At 36.7% G+C, this 20754-nt stretch overlaps 1 protein-coding gene across 1 annotated transcript in view; it reads left to right on the top strand.

Annotated features, from left to right (window-relative positions):
• Naa20A (N-alpha-acetyltransferase 20 A) overlaps positions 1-10016 on the top strand; it is a 94722-nt gene extending 84706 nt beyond the window's left edge. Inside the window, exons 6-7 of the mRNA XM_089090211.1 lie at positions 3024-3160; positions 9801-10016. Of these exons, the coding sequence (XP_088946337.1) occupies positions 3024-3160; positions 9801-9886 (223 nt within the window). The 3' untranslated portion in view covers positions 9887-10016. The remainder of the gene's footprint in view (positions 1-3023; positions 3161-9800) is intronic.
• The last annotated feature ends 10738 nt before the right edge of the window (positions 10017-20754 follow it).

Below are 20754 nucleotides of genomic sequence, written 5' to 3'. Positions count from 1 at the left end.
AGAATAACACCATCACAACACAATAATTTGACAGTACTTGGTTAACAAATAATATTCCTGTATCGGTTTTCTGAATTCGATCCGACCTTTGTGGGAAATGGCTAGATTCTTGTCATCTGTGTTAGAATTACTCATTGGTTTTCAACAAAATTTGGAAGGGAATAGAAATTTTCCACTTGATAGGGATTTTTTTGCTTTTAGAGGGTTTAAAAAATAATTTGACAGTACCTGGTCAACAAATACTATTCCTGTCTCGGTTTTCTGAATTCGATCAAATCTTTGTGAGAAAGGGCTAGATTCTTGTCATCTGTATTAGGATTACTCATTGGTTTTCAATAAAATTTGGAAGGGAATAGAAATTTTCCACTTGATAGGGACTTTTTTTGCTTTTAGAGGGTTTAAAAAATCATTTGACAGTACCTGGTCAATAAATATTATTCCTGTCGCGGTTTTCTGAATTCGATCAGACCTTTGTGGGAAATGGTTAGATTCTTGTCATCTGTATTAGGATTACTCATTGGTTTTCAATAAAATTTGGAATGGAAAAGAAATTTTCCACTTGATAGGGACTTTTTTTGCTTTTAGGGGGTTCCAATAATTTGACAGTACCTGGTCAATAAATATTATTCCTGTCGTGGTTTTCTGAATTCGATCAGACCTTTGTGGGAAATGGTTAGATTCTTGTCATCTGTATTAGGATTACTGATTGGTTTTCAATAAAATTTGGAAGGGAATAGAAATTTTCCACTTGATAGGTACTTTTTTTTTACTTTTAGAGGGTTCAAATAATTTGACAGTACCTGGTTCACAAATATTATTCCTGTCGCGGTTTTCTGAATTCGATCAGACCTTTGTGGGAAATGGTTAGATTCTTGTCATCTGTATTAGGATTACTCATTGGTTTTCATAAAAATTTGAAAGGAAATATAAATTTTCCGCTTGATAGGGACTTTTTTTTGCTTTTAGAGGGTTCCAATAATTTGACAGTACCTGGTCAACAAATAATATTCCCTTCTCAGTTTTCTGAATTCGATCAGACCTTTGTGGGAAATGGCTTGATTCTTGTCATCTGTGTTAGTATTACTCATTGGTTTTCAATAAAATTTGGAAGGGAATAGAAATTTTCCACTTGATAGGGACTTTTTTTTGCTTTTAGAGGGTTCCATTAATTTGACAGTACCTGGTCAACAAATAATATTCCTGTCTCGGTTTTCTGAATTCGATCAGACCTTTGTGGGAAATGGCTCGATTCTTGTCATCTGTGTTAGGATTACTCATTGATTTTCAGCAAAATTTGGAAGGGAATAGAAATTTTCCACTTGATAGGGATTTTTTTGCTTTTAGAGGGTTCAAAAAATAATTTGACAGTACCTGGTCAACAAATACTATTCCTGTCTCGGTTTTCCGAATTCGATCAAATCTTTGTGGGAAAGGGCTAGATTCTTGTAATCTGTATTAGGATTACTCATTGGTTTTCAATAAAATTTGGAAGGGAATAGGAATTTTCCATTTGATAGGGACTTTTTTTTTGCTTTTAGAAGGTTCAAAAAATAATTTGACGGTACCTGGTCAACAAGTATTATTCTTGTCTCGGTTTTCTGAATTCGATCATACCTTTGTGGGAAAGGGCTAGATTCTTGGCATCTTTATTAGGATTACTCATTGGTTTTCAATAAAATTTGGAATGGAAAAGAAATTTTCCACTTGATAGGGACTTTTTTTGCTTTTAGGGGGTTCCAATAATTTGACAGTACCTGGTCAATAAATATTATTCCTGTCACGGTTTTCTGAATTCGATCAGACCTTTGTGGGAAATGGTTAGATTCTTGTCATCTGTATTAGGATTACTGATTGGTTTTCAATAAAATTTGGAAGGGAATAGAAATTTTCCACTTGATAGGGACTTTTTTTTACTTTTAGAGGGTTCAAATAATTTGACAGTACCTGGTTCACAAATATTATTCCTGTCTCGGTTTTCTGAATTCGATCAGACCTTTGTGGGAAATGGTTAGATTCATGTCATCTGTATTAGGATTACTCATTGGTTTTCAATAAAATTTGGAAGGAAATAGAAATTTCCAACTTGATAGGGACTTTTTTTTGCTTTTAGAGGGCTTAGAAAATAATTTAACAGTACCTGGTCAACAAATATTATTCCCGTCTCGGTTTTCTGAATTCGATCAGACCTTTGTGGGAAATGATTAGATTCTTGTCATCTGTATTAGGATTACTCATTGGTTTTCAATAAAATTTGGAAGGGAATAGAAATTTTCCACTTGATAGGGACTTTTTGTGGCTTCTAGAGGGTTCAAGTTGAATCCTGTAAACATTGTTGCGTGCTTTGCTCCGCAACTTAACCACGTGTCACTGTGGCTGCAACACCGCGACAAAAAGTAGATATGTTTGCTGATGATTTGTTATTTTCTGTTCCTTTCACTTAACGTCGTGTGTAGATACATTTTTACTAACAGCTGTCATTCCGCGTGCTGTTGAAAATTATTATAACAATTGCTTTTAAAAGTATAGTCTTTTGGATTGTTGCTAGAGAACATTTTCGCCCAAATATTACCTTTCTGCGAATTGCTAGTAGCAAATTATTATTAATAACCTTTTAAATAGCAAAAACATCCTTCGGACATTTTGTCTTCCCATTAGGAGATTGATAAACTGTTTAAATGCCAATTGCTGTTTCAATTTTGTTAACAAACGTATACCACAAACTTGTATCGTCGAGTTCAAGTGTTAGCTTGTTAATTATAAACAAGCATTAGATTAAGCTTCTCAGAAAGACCTTTCCTCTCTCTTTTTCCTTCCCTATTTTCTCTCTTTTCTCATTCTCTCTCTCTATCTCTCTTGTTCTCTTTACTTAGAAACTGCTTTTGTCAATAAAGTTATCAATTTTCACTTTGAGAAGAAATATTGTTAAAGTGTCCGTGGTCGGAAGTCTAAATCATAACTTGTGTAAGTTTTTCACCTAGCCGCTTATTATAGACATGATTCGTCTAATGATTCTTTTTTTCTAGAAAAAGAGCCTTCTTTGTGGATCTCTTCGTCAGGGTGTCGAATTCCGTAGCTATCAACATGTATAAACTGTTAGGATATAGTGTCTACAGAACTGTCCTTGGATACTATTCTGGAGATCCTGACGAAAACGCATACGGTGAATATAACTTCTTTGTTCTTTTCGTTTGGGTCGGGCTGTCTAATGCGGGATCTTACCTTTTTTTTCTGCCTTCTTTCTTTCTTTTTCTCCTTTTTTTGTTACTTAAGGCGAGCCTACAGTTTTCCTTTTATTGTTTTCAGAATCATTTTCAAGGATGTAAAGTGTTTATCAAGTGGTTTAAATCTGGTGTATAAATCTTCTCTAATTTCACTTTAAAAGTCCCTTGGCCAAGAGGTCCTTAATATATGAACAAAATCTTTGTTGGGATCAAGGGCCAACATTTTTTTTCTAATTGGCTTGGAGCTGCCCAAAAAAATTTTCGATCAGTTTTAACTTATATCCTTAAGTCCTGGGACAAGGAAACCCCAACGCAAAGAAAAAAAATTAATTTGCCTGGCATTGGGACCCAAAAAAACGCTATAGAAACTGCCAGTAAGGACACGATTAAATGTAAGTTTTTTCTTCTTTTTTTCACCTAATCGGCTTGTGACTTGTATCTTTAAGTTCTAGGTCCAAGAAACGCCATTGCAATAGGAACAATTTAAATAAATATTGGTTTGCCAGGCAATGGGCCCAAAATTAGGCAAAAACAGTTTTGTTTCTAAACGGCTTGGAACACATCCGTAAGAATCTGAACAAAGGAAATCCTAATATACGAAAAAAAATTAATTGGGGGAGGGGCATTAGTCCCCGAAAATGGGACAATTTTTTTTGGCCAGCTTGAAACTTGTTTCTGAAAGTCTTTGGGCCAAAGGGACCCAAGTGTATAAAAAAAAGAATTTGACTTAAATATTTATTTTGTGATCAGCTCTAAACTTTCACAGATCATTTCTTAGACCAAGGGAATAACTAGTTTTGTTTGTATGGGGGGATGGTGTTAGGGAGCCCGGAAATAGGTCCACGAATTTTTTGTCGCTGATTTGTTTGAAACTTACGCGCTCAGGTCCCTGGGCCAAGGCACCTTTATTAATGTTTTAGATGACACTGCCTTTTCATTTAGATTTAAAAGGAAATGAAAGCACATATAGGTTTGACAATGGGTCCTCAAAAATGAGGTGCAAAAATTAGACAAAAATATATTTATTTTACAATTCCTTCTTAGCTGGCACGTCAGTTAGGGAGGGGTAAAGGTCTGCCCTCCTAAATCCCTCCTTAGATTTTAAGATCAAATTGTCTTTTAATTTGTACTAAAAGGAAATAAAAATATAAAAATGGATGTTCTCATCTCATTCGAAGGATAAGTCATCCTTGAGCCCACGGGCGAAGGAATTTCCCAATTCAAAAGAAAGAAAAAATTGGTTCGCTCGAAAAAGGTGTTCAAAGAAAGGCCAAGAACGTTTTCCTGAACGGCTCCAAACTTCCAACCCTGAAGTAAGGTAAGTAATGCACAAAGTGATTTATAGAGGGGTCCCAAAACGGGAATCAAGCATTTCTTTGGTTGGTCAGCCTTAACAATGTTGCCAGTTCGATAATGTTGAAGGAATATGTTTGAAACATTCTTTTTTTGAGTGCAGCACAAATGACATCCTAGCCTTTAGTGGCTTAAAGAGGCGGTACCCTACTCTTATTAGAGGTAATTTCTGTTTGTTTGATGGTTGAACAACTATATGACTGTATTACTGCTCGTTTACGTTTTAATATGGCTCTTTACTTTCTTCAGGAAAATTTTTTGGTAATACAATTTAAAATTGAAAAAACTTAAAATTGAAAAAAAAAACTTTTATGTATGGAACAAGTAACTTGGCTATTGATTTTTGAAAATTAATTTTACAATTCCAAATATTGCCAATATACAACGTTATTGCTGAGCACAATATTAGATAGTTTAATCTGTATTCTGTGAATTTGTGTTTTTATTGGCAATCCGACCTAAATCTAAATCGAGAATTCAGAATTGTCAATGAATAGGCCATTAAATGTATACCATTGGCCGTGATTCCTTATTAATAATTCGTACATACTATAATATTTCGTACGTGTCTTTCCATTGTCACTATATTTTCTTATATAAGTAAATTGAAAGAATAGACTTCTCAAAAGGGTGGTAGTACTTTTTTTTTATTTGAAGGTGGGGTGAGGATGACTAGACATTTATAGTTATTTTAAAAGCTCTTTTCAAAACCGCCTGTCTTATGCAGTAGAGCAAAGAAATAAATATGAAGATCCCGAAAATAGGGGAGGATATTGTAGATTGATTTATGTTTGTTTTTGTTGTAGATTCAACTCATGAAATTGATTTTTTAAGTGTAGTTAGTTTTTGGAATGCTGAACATGGATTTATGCTGTCATTATTTACGTAGCAAATGCTGCTTTCTTGGAATATTGTATTTGCAACCGGGAGGCTAGAAAAATCAGTGTAATTTTGCTGTTATACAGTTGGCAGGGATGTCCCTAAGTGCACCTCAAAGTGGTAGAACGGTGGACCGCCCTACAAACTGCCTACATCCAGTTCAATGGGTGCTAACGCACTAGGGTGAGGGAAGGCCTGGAGAACCATCGGTTAACCAAATTCCCACGAAACGTCATGAAAAAGTGGGGCCAAAAGAGATCAAACCGTGCTACGGCGTTCCCGGTGGGCGACGCGCCAAGGAAACCGGCGACCTTGATGAAAAATCAATAAGCTGGTCATGCGTCAGTGAAATTGATCAAAGAAAGCCTGAAGATAGCGAACTGGAACGTGTGTTTCGTGAAGTGTGACATAACGCAGGCTGACACCGCCGCAGAATTTCATCGTTATAGCTTAGATGTTTTATGCCTAACGGAAACGAAGGTTAATGACCGGAGAAAAAAGATGATTCACGACCAGACCACTGGCAAGAAATATCATTTCTACAACTCTGGATCTAGCGACGGATCAAATGAATAGTTAATTTAATAGCATTACAAATGAATAGTTAATAATAAAAAAAAAAATTAGAATTAAATGTAAGTAGTAAATTTAAATTACAAATGTATGATTTTTAAATATGACGGGTGGTTTCCCGTGAGGGTAAGAAACGGGAAGGTAATAGTTTTAGTTATTTGGTGAATGAGGGGTATGGTTGTGTCTAAGATTAGGAGTGGTGACCATTCTGCGTATTATGTTAAATTGTAATGATTTTGGTTCTCGGCGACCAGGAATGGACTGAGTATTTTGATTATGTGTGATTTATTATTTTCATATGTTAATAAACCCATTGAACATTGATCCGGCCTAGATGGGGTTGGATTCCTTCTACAGGGAAACACTGAGTAAGCTTTGCTCGAATGGGAGCCGATTTCAACCGCATTGCGCGGATCAGGATGCTTGGCCATCCCTTCAATATAACAATCACAGTTGCTTACGCACCTATTCGTGACTCACCTGACATGCAGAAAGATATCTTTTACGACTAGCTGCAGAATACAATTTATAGATGTCCAAAACGAGATCGACTACTGCCTGGAGGAGACTTTAACGCCAGGATTGGCCCCCGACTGGACTTCTAAACACGCTACTATTGGACCGCAAGGATGTGGCGCTCGAAGTCCTAATGGCACGAGGCTACTTCAGCTTGCAATGCATCATAACCTATCCATCATGAACACGTTCTTCCAGCACAAGAATGTCCACACTTTTACATGGAAATCCAGAGACGGCCATACCTTTGCTCAGATCGATCACATATTGATCCGCTAGAGATCGATATCATCGATAGTCAACTGTCGAGTGTTCAGAGAAGCCGAAACCGGATAAAAGAACGGCTCAGGCCATTTCCCTCTTACTGCTACATTAAAGCTGTAGCTATCAAACCATAAGAAAGTTAGACTATCCCCTAGATATCACACTGAAAAACTCGAAAACCCAAAAGTCAGGGCTGAGTTTGGCATGGAGTTTAGGCACCGCTTTCTAGCCCTAGAACAAACACAACAGGAAAATGAGAGTCCAGAAGAAGAAGTAATAGAGAGGAAATGGTTGAAGATCAAGCATATTACGCAAGATGTCAGGAAAGAAAACAAGCTCAAGTCCTTGGAAAGAGAACAAAGGCACTAAAAAGTGGTGCACTGCCGAGACACTCACTGTCCTGCATGAAAAGAAAAATGCATCTAACAAGACGGTATTCAGAGAGCTCCGTAAGAAAGCTCATAAGCTGGCAAAGAAAGATGAAATGCCTACTAGTCAAATCTGGCCACACACCTAGAAAAGGCTGCAGCTAGAAATGAAACCCGTAAACACCATAGGATCCTCGGAGAGCTGAAATTGAAAAAGAAAAGAAATACCATTAAAGAAAATGTTAAAAGATCAGATGGGACTATCATCACAGGGCGACTAGAAAGAATGGACCGATGTAAAGAACATGTCAAGGATCTGTTAAATAGGAGAGGCCAGGCTGCACTACAAACTTCCTCCGTCCACTCCAGCCAAAACATGCGACCAGCAGCTCCATCACTCGTGGATCAGTATTCTTTTGATGTGTCTCCAACATCGATGGAGGAAGTCAGAAACGCTGTGAAGTCTTTCAAAAAATTTAAAGCACCGGACGAGGATTCCCTACCGGCAGAAATATACAAAGCAAGTTCTGCGCTCGTTGAAGCCCTAACGAACCTACTTGGCAAAGTCTGGGACGCTGAAATACGTCCCCCAGGACTGGCGTAACGCAATAATAATCCCTATATTCAAGAAAGGAGATGAAGACGACTGTAAAAATTACCGGGGAGTCTCACTAATAGACATAGCGGGGAAAATTTTTGTAATAGTTTTACTTAACCGCTTTAGAGAAGAGCGATAGCAACGGATAAGGAAGAACAAGGTAGGTTTCCGCCCTGGAATTGGTTGTGTAGACCATATCTTTACCCTGTGACTTCTTCTTCACCAACGTTTCATTCACGGATTGGACATGTTCGCAGTCTTTCTTGACTTCATCGCTGCATTCGACTCATTATTACTACCCTTGTTATAAAGATAATGGCTTGATAATGCTTGAAGACGGTGTTCCTACGAAAATAGTCGACCTGCTAAAAACATACTATGCGAATACTCTGAGTAACGTACGAATATGTGGTGAGCTAACGGAATTATTTGAAATAGCATACGGCGTCTGTCAGGGATATCCGGCATCGCCAATTCTTTTCAAATATATTATGGATTGGAATATGAAAAAAGCATGGAAAGAAGATGATGGTGTCGCCTTTTCACCACAAGAAAAAATTGCTGACATCGAATATGCAAACGATGGTACTCTGCTCTCAGACTCCGCTCAGAAAGCATAAAATATAACAGAAAGAGTAGCAAAAACGGCTAATGAGACGGGATTTGCGATCAGTATCAGCCAAAACAAAGTATCTTTCAACCAAAGAGAACACTTCTACATACCTCAGTGGAGAACCTATTGAGAGGGTGGAAAAGTTCAAACACCTAGAGTCATCGATAGATGCTAAAGATGGAGCTACTAGTGAGATTTAAAGCAGGATTAGCAAAGCTTGGTCCGTCTTTGGCCTGCTCCGCAAACCACTTTGGACTAAAAGAGAAATCAGACTCGTGACGAAGCTCAGGATCTACTCAGCGTGTATGCGTCAATTTTGTTATATGGATGTGAGACCTGGCCCCTCGAGGTGAAGGAAGAGCGTCAGCTTGACACTTTTGACCGAAAATGTCTACGGGCTATTAGCAACATACGGCTGGCGCAAAGAATCAGCAACCAAGAGCTGATGAAAGCATGCGGACAAAAGCCTGAGGTTTCCATCATGATCAAGAAACGACGTCTCAAGTGGCTAGGTCACGTAATGAGGCGCCCAGAAGAGACCCTACCATGCCAGGTACTACTAGCAGCCCCCGATTCCTCATGGAAGAAAAAACTAGGTGGCCAGATGAAATTTTGGCATAACGTCGTCAGAAAGGATGTCGAAACGCTTGGGGGATTTCGAAAGCATAGTGACAAGTGGGATAAGGCGTGGCTGAAATTTTTCGACCACTCACCGAATATAGAACCCAATAGAAGCATTCGGTCCAGCAGCTTCTTGATACCGGGTTGAGCTGAACAGCCTGTGTCTTGTCTTAAGAAGAAGAAGAAGTACCCCCTGTAACCAGAATTGTGTCGTTATTTGCCTTTTGCTGCCTTATAAGATGCACAAGTGGGCCTCAATATACTGACGAAACGAGTTTTAGTCAGGCATGACACTGCTAGACTAAGTGTAAAATTGGCTTGCTCTTTAATAAACTAATGTAGCATTTGGAAACGAAATTCATTGTCAAATCTAAGACAATTGATCCCCTATATTTTCAAAAAGCACAATTTTAGGGTTGCATTCGAAACGAAAAAAATGAGGTATTTGCCAACCTACGATTTGAAAAAGTATAAGTTATTGGGTTGCTTTTGAAATGAGAAGTCTAATAGTTTGTGTTAAGAAAAATGTCAAAAGTTCAATTTTGCTAGAACAGATGCACTTTTATTACTGCGTTATCGCATTTGTATTTTTTTTTTTTTTTTTTTTTGTCCCTTTGATCTAACAAAACTTTTCCATTGTTAATGTAACATTTCCTCAGTTTATTTATCATATTTAATTTACTTCTGTCATAGAACATCCCTTTTCATAATTCTGGGGTAGGACTTTCAATTATGACTTCCATTGTTTATTTTCTTCAGTATAACTTTTCTTGAAGAATACATTCTTTTTTCAGATATGAGAAAAGCATTGTCAAGGGATATTGAGAAGCTTTCCATTATACCACTAGCTCATCCAGTGAGACCTGAAGATGTTGACTAATATCTCAAACGCCTATGAAGTTTTATCATTTTTAACCAATGTTATTTAATGCATATTTGACCCTTGACTTAGTATTAGTTAGTGTCCTTTTCTATTACTTTGTTCGAAGGATTAAATCGTAAAAATCTTATATTGCCAATGGGGCACTGTTCTTACATTTAGCATCACAGTAGCTTTGGTCCTGCCTAAATCCCTTAATCTTCCAGAAAAAATTCCAAGCAATGACTTGTTAAGATTACATTTTAACCTTTGAAAGTTTGCTAATTAAGTGATGTAGAATTGCACCAACATGCAGAACTTTCAAATTCTTTCTCGGTTTGATCAATTTGTACACTAGGTCAGCTTTATATTTAATACTCTATGAAAAAAGCAGCCAAACAGTAAGTTATTGTAATGATTTCAACTATTTTCGGTCTATTGAACTTGGTGTGTGCAGTTGCCATGACCTGTGGTGCTGTTTAATAAATTCCTCATAACCGCGAGTTCAAGCATTTTTCGGACTTTTGTTGCTTAATATAGTGTTCCCTAACCATAAAGAAGGATATTGCAAAATAATAAAAAATATTTGGGCTATCGAATAATAAAAGTTTGTCTTGAAGCCACGTTCACATAAAGATGTAACAACAAATTACGGGAATAAATTCAATTTAACTACTTTACTCCTCGAGAAGTGTTACAGCTTCCTACCTTTTATGTCACAAAAAAATTATTTGAAGTAATGCTAAGAAGCTGGAATTTAGGAAGGGTAACTACCTTCCAGGAATCTATGATATTGGTAGACTCCAGGATGAGAATTTGAAGGAGAATTTCCAGAAACAGCTGATTACTAAAGTGGAGCGTCTAAAATTTGACGATGTGGAAAATGGATGAAATAATTTAAAAGAAAAGAGTTTATGAAGTCGATGGTGTGTTTGGGAAAAAAGTTAGAAAAGGAGGTAGGAATATTAGTGATAATGCTTTATGTTTAATAAGGAGAAGGAGGGGCTTGTACAAAAATTATTTGAGTGATAGATCACATTAAAATAAGAGAAATGTAAAGAAAGCGGAGAAAGCATTAATATATTAATTAAGTAGGTGTGAAGTGAAGGCCACGAGTAAATTTCCTAAAGATCTGGAAGATGCAGCCAGACGGCATATCAGTAAAATATTGTGATGTTATGTTAATAAATGGGAAGGGAATAGTCAATGTTGACTTGTCCCAGTAAAAGATAGGAATGGGACTACAATTGGTGATAGGGAAAGAGCTAAAGAGAGAGGGGCAGAACATTTTGAGAATGTGCTAAACCATGTCAGGGTTACAGAAAAGGATATAGAAAAGTATGAAAAAGTTTATGACACTGGATGTGAAGGAAGATTTATTTTGTGAGGAAGAATTGCTGATAGTTCTAAAAGGATTAAGAATAATAAGGTGCCAGGTGCTGATAGTGTGGTAAATGATCTTTTTAAATATGGTAGTTATGAAGTTAAAGATAAATGACTTGAGATTATGAATGTAAATTCTGAAAAAGGGGAAGTACTTAGCGATTTTAGGAAACTCTAATCAAACTCTTCTATAAGAAAGGTGGTAAGAGTGAGTTTGTTGTTTTAGGAAGGCGAGAGGATATATAGACCATACTTCTCGCACTTAGATTTATAATTGGGATGTATATGAGTCATCAAATCCCTCTAATACTCAGTCTTATAGATTATGAGCAAGTGTTTGATTCAGTTGATAGAAGAGCTTTAATGAAGGTCCTATCCCTGTATGATATACCAGATAAGTATATTAAAGCGATTAGTTCTATGAATGATAATAACATTGCTGCAGTTAAGGTAGGAAATGAAGTTAGTAACTGGTTTCGTATTAAATGAGGAGCTAAGCAGGGATTCGTCCTATCCCCTTTTATATGTATAATTTTGACGGACTTTTTCCTAAGGAGCACAGCATAGGCATTTGAAGAACACGGAATCAATCGGGGAATTAAAACTCTCTTAGACTTGGATTATGTTGAGGATTTAAGTGTCCTAGATGAAAATGTTAGCAAAATCAACGAATTTGTCGAGGTTTTGAGAGTTTGGGGTGTAAGAATAGGTTTAAAAATTAATGCTAAGAAGACTAAGTTGCTAAGAATAGGAATAATTGAAGGTTAAGAATTGATGTTGAGTAACGAGAAGATCAAACAAGCAGACATGCTGCACTTACTTAGTATTATTGCTTCACTGCTTAGTAGTATGCTGCACTTACCTAGTAGTATTATTAGTTAAGAAGTTGGGTGCAGTGGAGATTTTAAAAGTAGAATAGCCAAGGCCCAAGGTGTCTTTTTACAGTTGAAAAATATTTGGAATAATGGAAGGTAAGTCTGCGAACCAAGATTAGAATATTGGAAGCTACTGTGATGACAGTGGTAAAGTATTATTCTGAAGCGGGGGCGCTCCGGAAGACGGAGGAAGATTTGTTGTGTTTTCCAGAGAAATTTTCCACCGATTATTTTTGGTACGTGACTGACTGACTGTATCTCAAACAGTTAGCTGTACGAAAAATGTGGTTCACTCTCGCTTTATAGGGCTACGATGAGATAAGTGTTGAGATGACTAGGCCATGTTGTGTGGATGAAAGATGACAGATTGCCAAAGGTGGTCCTTGCCGGCCATCCGTTTTGGGCCAAACGAAAAGTAGCTCTTTCCTGAAAAGGATGGGAGGACGTTGCAAGGAAAGATTTAAGGGAAATGGGAACATAATTGGGAGAGTATAAACAGAGAGGCTTTAAGTAGAATGGGATGGTTGAGGAGGGTGCGTAGCCTTTTTGAAATTAGGCGGCTTGGCGCTACAGTGAGTTTTTAGTAGTATCAGTAGCTAACAAGAAAGTTTTGTTATTATTTCCGTTGTTATTTATCTATTATTTTGTTCTAAGACAACAGATAACAGAAAATTATATTAAATTTGTATTGCTAGAAGTTCAGAATGGGTTGCAATGTTAGCCCCTCTTATATATCATAAGCATTCTAAGGACTAAATTTATTGTTCCATGCCATTCTAAGCTGAAGATAAAAAATTATTGATGATCGTTTATGATAGTTGAGCTATGGAACACAACCAATGTATGTTTTACACTAGTTCAAACATAGATAATTTTCTGAGGATGTGCTGAAATTGCCACAATGCTATTGCATTTTTGTTACCGCAACTCATTCTTGGCTCCTACAAAAATCGGGCCTTTTGCACCCGGGCTGGTGCTCCTTTGGCTCTAGATTTGGTGTAACAGCATGTTAATTTCGGGATCTGAAGGCATCTAAAGTTGGAATAGCAATCCTTTGATAAACAATAAAACAGGTAGTATCTCTTTGTACCTGACAAGGCATCCTGGCAAAAATGAATGTCTAATTCTTATTGCTTAAAATTTGTTATTCTTAGGAGGGGGTTGTGTAGGTATAAGGGTTGTGTTAACTTCTTTTTTACTGGAATAATGGTTTTTGCAGGTAATGGTCCATCTGATACCCTGTATACATGGAGACACTGTCGTGGCATCTATGTTGCTTCTTTGATTTATCTTAATGCCGAAATTGACAAGGGGCATCCCCCTTTTTAAATACCTTAAAATTTGTTCAGTACCGAAATAAGCGAGCTGTGGACCCATGCTTTTCCTCGGATCCCGAATGCAAGAGGCCCCATTCAGGTGCCAAAGAACCCATAGTTATACCTATTGAAAAAATTTCAAGATTTATGAAGGATATTTTTGTCTGCAATTTTAACGTTACACTTGTACTACAGATGCGGAAAATTGAAATTACGAGAACTTTGCCTGAAATATCTATATTTGTATACAAAAGAGTTTGTTCCAACGTACAGTTTGCCTACTAATAAAATGTCTTTGTGTCTTCTACCGGGTTCATTATACAGATAGAAAGACTGGTGTTCAAAGCTTCCAGCTTTTCTAGTTTCAAAAATATATACCTTCGATCTTACTCTGGCTGGTCAATCGTGAAGATTGATCTTGAAAGCTGGACATAGCTAAACTCATTAAACAACACTTGGTACAATATTGACACTGTAGGCACGTATAATCCGTATTTTATCCACAAATATGGCTACAATGTAGATCAGACCTTATTCAGGAACCACTCATACTCAAGATGGGACCAAACAAATCATCCCAAACGTTTCAGCATGGGCCTTTATCCATGAATCTTATAGAAGGCACCATATTAAAAGTGCATAGCAATAGAGAATACACTGAAACCTAATATAAACCTAAAATCGGCATTTTTACCTATATTGTTTTAGGTAGAGCGCATTCAGATCATTAGGATTATGTATAGACTTTTCCATAGTGCAGTTGAGCTGGACTTCGACGAAATGCTCATTCACCGTAAAAGTTTTTTTTCATCTATAAAATTTATTTTATAAATTTACGAGTTCGTTTTCAGAATTGGCAAAATTTGGATTAATGGTTCTCCTGTACAAAGGATGCAATCGAAGCGTCGAGACTTTTGGGGAAACATAGAAAAGTACGTTTTTATTTTGGGCCACAGAGTTCTTCTTAAGGGAGAGGGGGATTAGATCAAGTTTATATCGAAAAAACAACAAATTAGTGAATTTTGAGGCCATTCCTTTTTCAGTTTTTTCGAGAAGAAGGGCTGTTATCACCTATCCTGGGGAGATTTCTGCCATCGTTTTTATCATTTGGGCCCCTGCCAGAAGAATTTTAGATTTTGTCTTTCGTTTTTTTCGTACAGTGATCCTGTATTTTTGCGCATTCAGACACAAAACAAAATTGTAATGAAATTTCAAAATGGCTTATATACCAATGGCAACAATACCTTGAAATACAAGACTTCTTCTAGTTGTGTTGTGAACAAGGTTGGCACCAAGGTCAGTTTGCTAATGTGCTAAAGTTGCCCAAATTTCCGTGCTACACAACAATTTTTGGTGTTAGAGTTAAAAAGATTTTTGCGCGTGTCCGTTCTAGTGGACTTGGATTAGGTTTATGTCAAATTTTTCGTCGGTTTATTCTAAACTCAACGCTAATCTATCGAAACGAGCACGGCAAAAAAGTGGTCCTGGTTATATCAACTTTACACCAATCTTTCAAAAACAAATACGGTAAAAAGACGCTCCACACTTTTTGTTAATTCCTCTGCCTTTTTTCAGAATTTCCATTATTTCGTCCAAGACAAAAAGAAAAAATTGTAGCACGAAAAGTGTTATTATTGGGTCATTAAATGTAGCACTTGCTACAGTGCTACTCATGATAGAAATAGTCTAAAATAGCACTTTCGTGCTACAGTTGGCAACCCTGGTTGTAAAGGGAGAGAAGTCCGTTTTCTCTACTAACATACCGAATGGCGATCCAGCGTTTCTTTATATCTTTAACAAAGACAACCATTATATCCTTTAAAAAATATTAAGACCTTTCTATGTAGCTTTTATACTCGAGTAGAAAGTCGAATTAGGATTTTCTTGATGTGACTATTTTATTTTATATTTTTTTTAAACAGATTCAGTATTATATTTACACCTGTAGGTGCCCAAACTTTTATTTCAAAGGAGACCAGAAGATTTAAAAAAAAAATAAGAACTGATGGTTTAAGCTAACAAAACAGAAAAAGAAAACTTCAAATTAATACGTTTCTTGCATAATACTGTGGAGAAAATCCATAAATTCTACTTGGAGAAAATCCTATTACCCGTGTGCGCACATGTTCCTTCAAAAATGTCGTTTATCCTTTTCGCACAATGTCTATGGTTATAATTAGGACAAACTAAAACCCAATGCAAGCACCAAATTTAACATGCAAAAAAGTTTATCCTTGGATATCTTCTCAAGGATCAAGATTGACCCTGGAGAACAATTATATTAGTTTTTTAGTTGTGAAGGAGGGGGGGGGGGGGTAAGAGCCAACGACTTATATCAGTTTCAGTAATATCGGGAAAAATTGTTTATTTCAGATTTTCGCAATACACTTTCTTAATTTCCAAGTTCCTTGTTTGTAGGTCCTTGTGTGATTGTTCTACTAAAGATATAGATAGATGGATAGATATTTATTGCAAAACAAAAGCCTCTTTGGGCCACGGCAAAAACAAACACAGTTGCATATAAAGCCAAACACATGATAATAACATATATAACAATAACGAAATATAGCCCATAGCAAATAAAATAACATAACAATTGCAACACAAAAGCACACATAGTACTATAAAACTAACTCACATAATTACACACAATGTCACACGCATAATAATAATAATAATAATAATAATAGTAATCATAATAATAATCGTGTATTCAAAAGCCTTTCTACAGGGCCATATACACTATACATCAAATATAACAGGAAAACAAAAGTAAAATTCCCTTCAGCATTTTTATTCCAAACCATAACAAATCTTCTTCACAATAGTTCCTTTCTTATCTTTAGTGCCTGATCAACAAATCTACATAATCTACACATGAGGCTAGGTACCGTCTGAGACAACATGCCCCGAAGTGAAAAATTACTTTTCCCCAAAATACCCTCCCTCAAATCAGTAAGCCCCTGGCATCGGCACAGAAAATGGTCCAGATTTTCCTCTTCAATATTACAAATGGGACACGTGTACCTAGACGCCTGGAACCCTTACCTCTCTCAAATACTTTACTCCTCCATCTTAAAGGCAAACAGTTGGCCCGCAGCTGCAACCATATGACAAATACTTACTTGGCAAATTAAATTTAAAGTAAATTTCCTGGCCAAACACCTTTTTAACATCCTTATAAACGCTTAATGTTTCGGATCTCTCAATTTCATTCCCCCATGCCTGTATCTCCTGATCTTCTAATCTGTGTTTAACTATTCCTATTATATCAATCTGACTAATGGCGGGACCTCTACCATCATTCCATATATATGACAATCCTAATCTTTCTAATAAGGATTGAACCCTAAACGGCCACGACCTCTTACGCCCTGAAGCAAGTAGCTCTTCATAGGCCTCTCTAATAAGTTTACCTCGTGGTACCTGCACTATCTTAATCCAAAATCTAGCTACCTGAACCAGCCTATGTTTACGGGGCGAAAAAAGCCCTAGCTCCCCTTTCAAAAACTGGGTATGCGTAGTCATATGGAGGCCGAAAAGCCTTTTGTAATAACTTACTTGGAGGGTCCCCAGCTGTTCTGCCGCTTCCATCCCCCATAATTCCCCACCAAAATCAATAAATGGCATAATTTTCGATAAAATTATTCTCTTATGCATTCCTAGACTTTTAATACCCATAACTGTACCATTCCTAAAAATCGTCGATATAGCCGCTTTCCCCCTTATTACTGACTCTTTAATGTGGGCACACCAACTACCATTATTTTGAAATACAAAACCTAAATATTTCGAATTTTTAACTATCTTTATTTCGTCTCCATTAAACATAAACTTACCATTACATTCTTCCTCCTTTCTCTTACCCAAAATAACTATTTCTGTCTTCTTAACATTAAGTTGGAGCTTCTTCAGATCTAAGTAATCTGCAACAAGACCTAACAAAATCTGTAATTCATGGGCAGACTTAGCTACAAGTACGCAATCATCAGCGAAAAGCAAAACTGAAAATAATTCTGAACCAAGACCCACTGTCGGAGCCCACCTTCTTTCCAAAAACTGAACTAAATCATTTATAAAAATAGAAAACAAACGGGGGGAAAGAGCACTACCTTGTTTTACCCCTTTACGGTTTCTATATAATCTAGGAAAACCCTGATCTATTACCTTTACTACCGCCTTAGTTCCGCAATACATGCTAGTAACTAACCTCACAAAAATACTAGGTAAACCTATACTTCTCAGAATATCTACCAAAAGCACCCTCTCAACATTATCAAAAGCTTTTCTTAGGTCAAAAAAAGCTGCATATAGACGGCTATTCCCTGTTCCATACTTATCGACTAAAGCTCTAAGCAAAAATGCCCTATCTGCTGTACTATAATCTTTCCTAAATCCTCCTTGCTCTTCATTTATAATCTTATTTTTATCTAACCACCTATCTAGCCTCCTATCTAAAAAATTTTCTAACACTTTACTAAAAACTGGTGCTAGAGCTATGGGCCTATAGTTATCATTCCAGCTAGGGTCCCCCTTCTTAAAAAGCGGTATAACAACTGAAGTCTTCCATAATTCTGGCCACTTACCAGTAGATACAATACTATTAAATGCTATAACTAATATCGACAAAAACACCGACACAAATTTCTTAACCACCCAGGCTGGTATCCCATCCAAACCTGGTGCTGAACCTCCTTTCATCTTACTAACTACTTCTCTAACGTCCTCTCTTGTCACTTCCCCTACCAGTTCATAATCATTCTCCTGCAGCGGGAAAATACTTTCACCTGAACATGACGACTGACTATCCTCTTCTAGCCCTTCACATTCTCCTTCTAAATTCTCAAAATAACCAGGCCACGACTCCGGTGAAGGCGTTCGACCTGAAATATTAGCTCTTTCCTTTCTCATTCTACTCCAAAATTCTTTAACATTCCCTAATGTAAAATCCTCCATCATTTTTTTCCTTTCTAAACTATCCCATTCCCTACTTTTCCTCTTCAGCAATTTCTTATATTCCCTATTCTTAACTCTATTAAAATTCAACGCTTCTAACCGCAATTCTTCATTCTGGCACTGCCTAACAATTTCTAATTCTGTTTCTACCTCCTGCTTTAACCTTTTACATTCCTCCTCATAATATCCTTTATCTCCTGATTTAACTTTCCTTTCTACCGCTTTACTAGACCACTGGTGCACTAACTCACATAACTCGGCAAGGACTTCCTCAGCACCGCAATCTAGATTTCTATTCTCTTCTAATCTATCCATTACTTCCGGTCTCGCTATTATCTCATTCATATTATCAAGAAGCATTCAAACGACGTGTAATGGAAGCCCCCAATATTAATGATCTTTCAAGGTTTGGAAATGCTCGAGAGAAAGGTGGAATTTCTCATGATACAGCGGCTCAATAGATGAAAAACACACACTGATTGAATGTTATTTGATTGATTAAATGTGAATATTAATTAATTAACTGATTAAAAAACACACAGAAAAATCAAAATCTGCGTTTTGCAAATACAAAGGAGTTTTATAGGATCGTGTTCGTTGGTGTGCGGTCACTTCTAGGGTTTAGAAATAAAGGAAACCTTTCGAACGATAAAACAGAATGACCTACAAGGAAGATTATAGTTCATCCTTTTAAACATCAATTTCTCCTTCCAAAGTGAACACCCACTCAGTAACATAAGATCAAATAAGCGAAAGCAAAGATACAAGTACCTCCATTTCGTAATAAAAATCTTAAGATTTAAGTAGGGGCGTATAAATAAAATGACAGTATAAGCGACAAATATTTGCTTATGTTGTAGTTTTAATGAATCTAATCCTTAGCAAATTATAATTGAAATGCGCAATAGAAGAGTGCTACATAAGGAAAAGAAACAATTATCTAAAAGGAAGCGGTTCCTGTATGCCTGACTTGCTCAAATCTTTCCATGTATATATTATTTGTGAGTGAACATGTCAGCTACGCGAAACTCGTACCCATACAGGCTAACCAGACGTCATCTTCGTGAGACAACAAAGTTGACGAGACCCTAGATACATCTTCTGCATGCCAGACCATAAAAATGCTGCTCTGCTGGCAACAAGGACATCTATGCACCCGCACACTTGAGGGAAGAGTGGAGACTATTCACTGACGCCCTGTAATGCTCTGAAGGTACTGGAGGAACAAAGGTAGGGTGTGCCCCAAGAAAAAGTTTCCTTAATAAGAAAAAAATGACAGTTTCAAAATACGTTATTTCTTTTTAAAAATAACTACTTGACGCCAAGTCGGTGTTATTACTTTTATAATGCACGATACACACACACTCATACGGTATTAGCTAACCCCAAAACATAAAACCAAACCTCACGTTGCTATTTCAAGAATCGCCCCATTTACAAGCCACGGTTGCAGGTTGCATTACTTTGGCCAGAAATAGCGCTAATGCTATTGCTTCTGATTTACTTGATAGCGAAAACAATTTGCTTCTATATCTTTCAGACATCATTATTTTACTAATAATTGCAAAACCGCGTCAATATATTGTATTAGTATTTAGGTTCGCTGCGTAAGACTTATGAGAACAAATCTCCCTGAAATGTATCGTAAACAAATAAAAAATCGACCACTTCGCAAAAATGATAGAGGGGAAATCCCAAAACATTGATAGTTTTGAAACGTACTAGGCTTCGGAGTTCTTAATCCACGTTTTTTGTTGTAGTACCGGCTAATAAGACTTAAAATATATGCGGAAACTTCAGTGCAGCAGGTAGGCAGGACTCAATAACCATGGATGCCTCAAAAATATCTTATTTCTATGCCTTTCGCTCGAAGTTACTTGCCCACACAAAAGCACCAATTCACAAAAATGAAAAAGGGGCTGAGAATTCTCCATTTTTTTTTTTTTTTTTTTTTTTTTATATATATATGAAGATACAGAAGTAGTTTTTTTTTAATCTAGGGGGATATCAAAATATCAAATATATATTTTGAAAATATCAAAAAGTTATTTTTTTAAATCTAGTGAGAGGCGATTGCTCCTCTCTGCAATTGACACCCACGGCCCTATGAGTTTCAAGTGGATTTGAGCATATTCGTATAAATGTGCATTTTCCCTCTGAAAATTTGCTTTCTCGTGTCCCGCTTTGATAAGGTACCTGCCCCACAAGTTTTAAGCTTATTGGTGAGAAACAAGCTCAATTACCTTTTGGATGAAGAATTTATCTTGCTGGAGGCCCTAAAGGACGCCTTTCTGCTTCAAATCATTTAAGGTTGAAAGTGCTTTTATGATTCCATTCTAAACAAAGTGCAATATCGTCG

The sequence above is a fragment of the Artemia sp. Qi Xiang Cuo genome, chromosome 6 (genome assembly GCF_049724085.1).
Source record: "Artemia sp. Qi Xiang Cuo chromosome 6, ASM4972408v1, whole genome shotgun sequence".
NCBI lineage: Eukaryota > Metazoa > Arthropoda > Branchiopoda > Anostraca > Artemiidae > Artemia > Artemia sp. Qi Xiang Cuo.
This window is presented reverse-complemented; position numbering and strand designations above follow the sequence as displayed.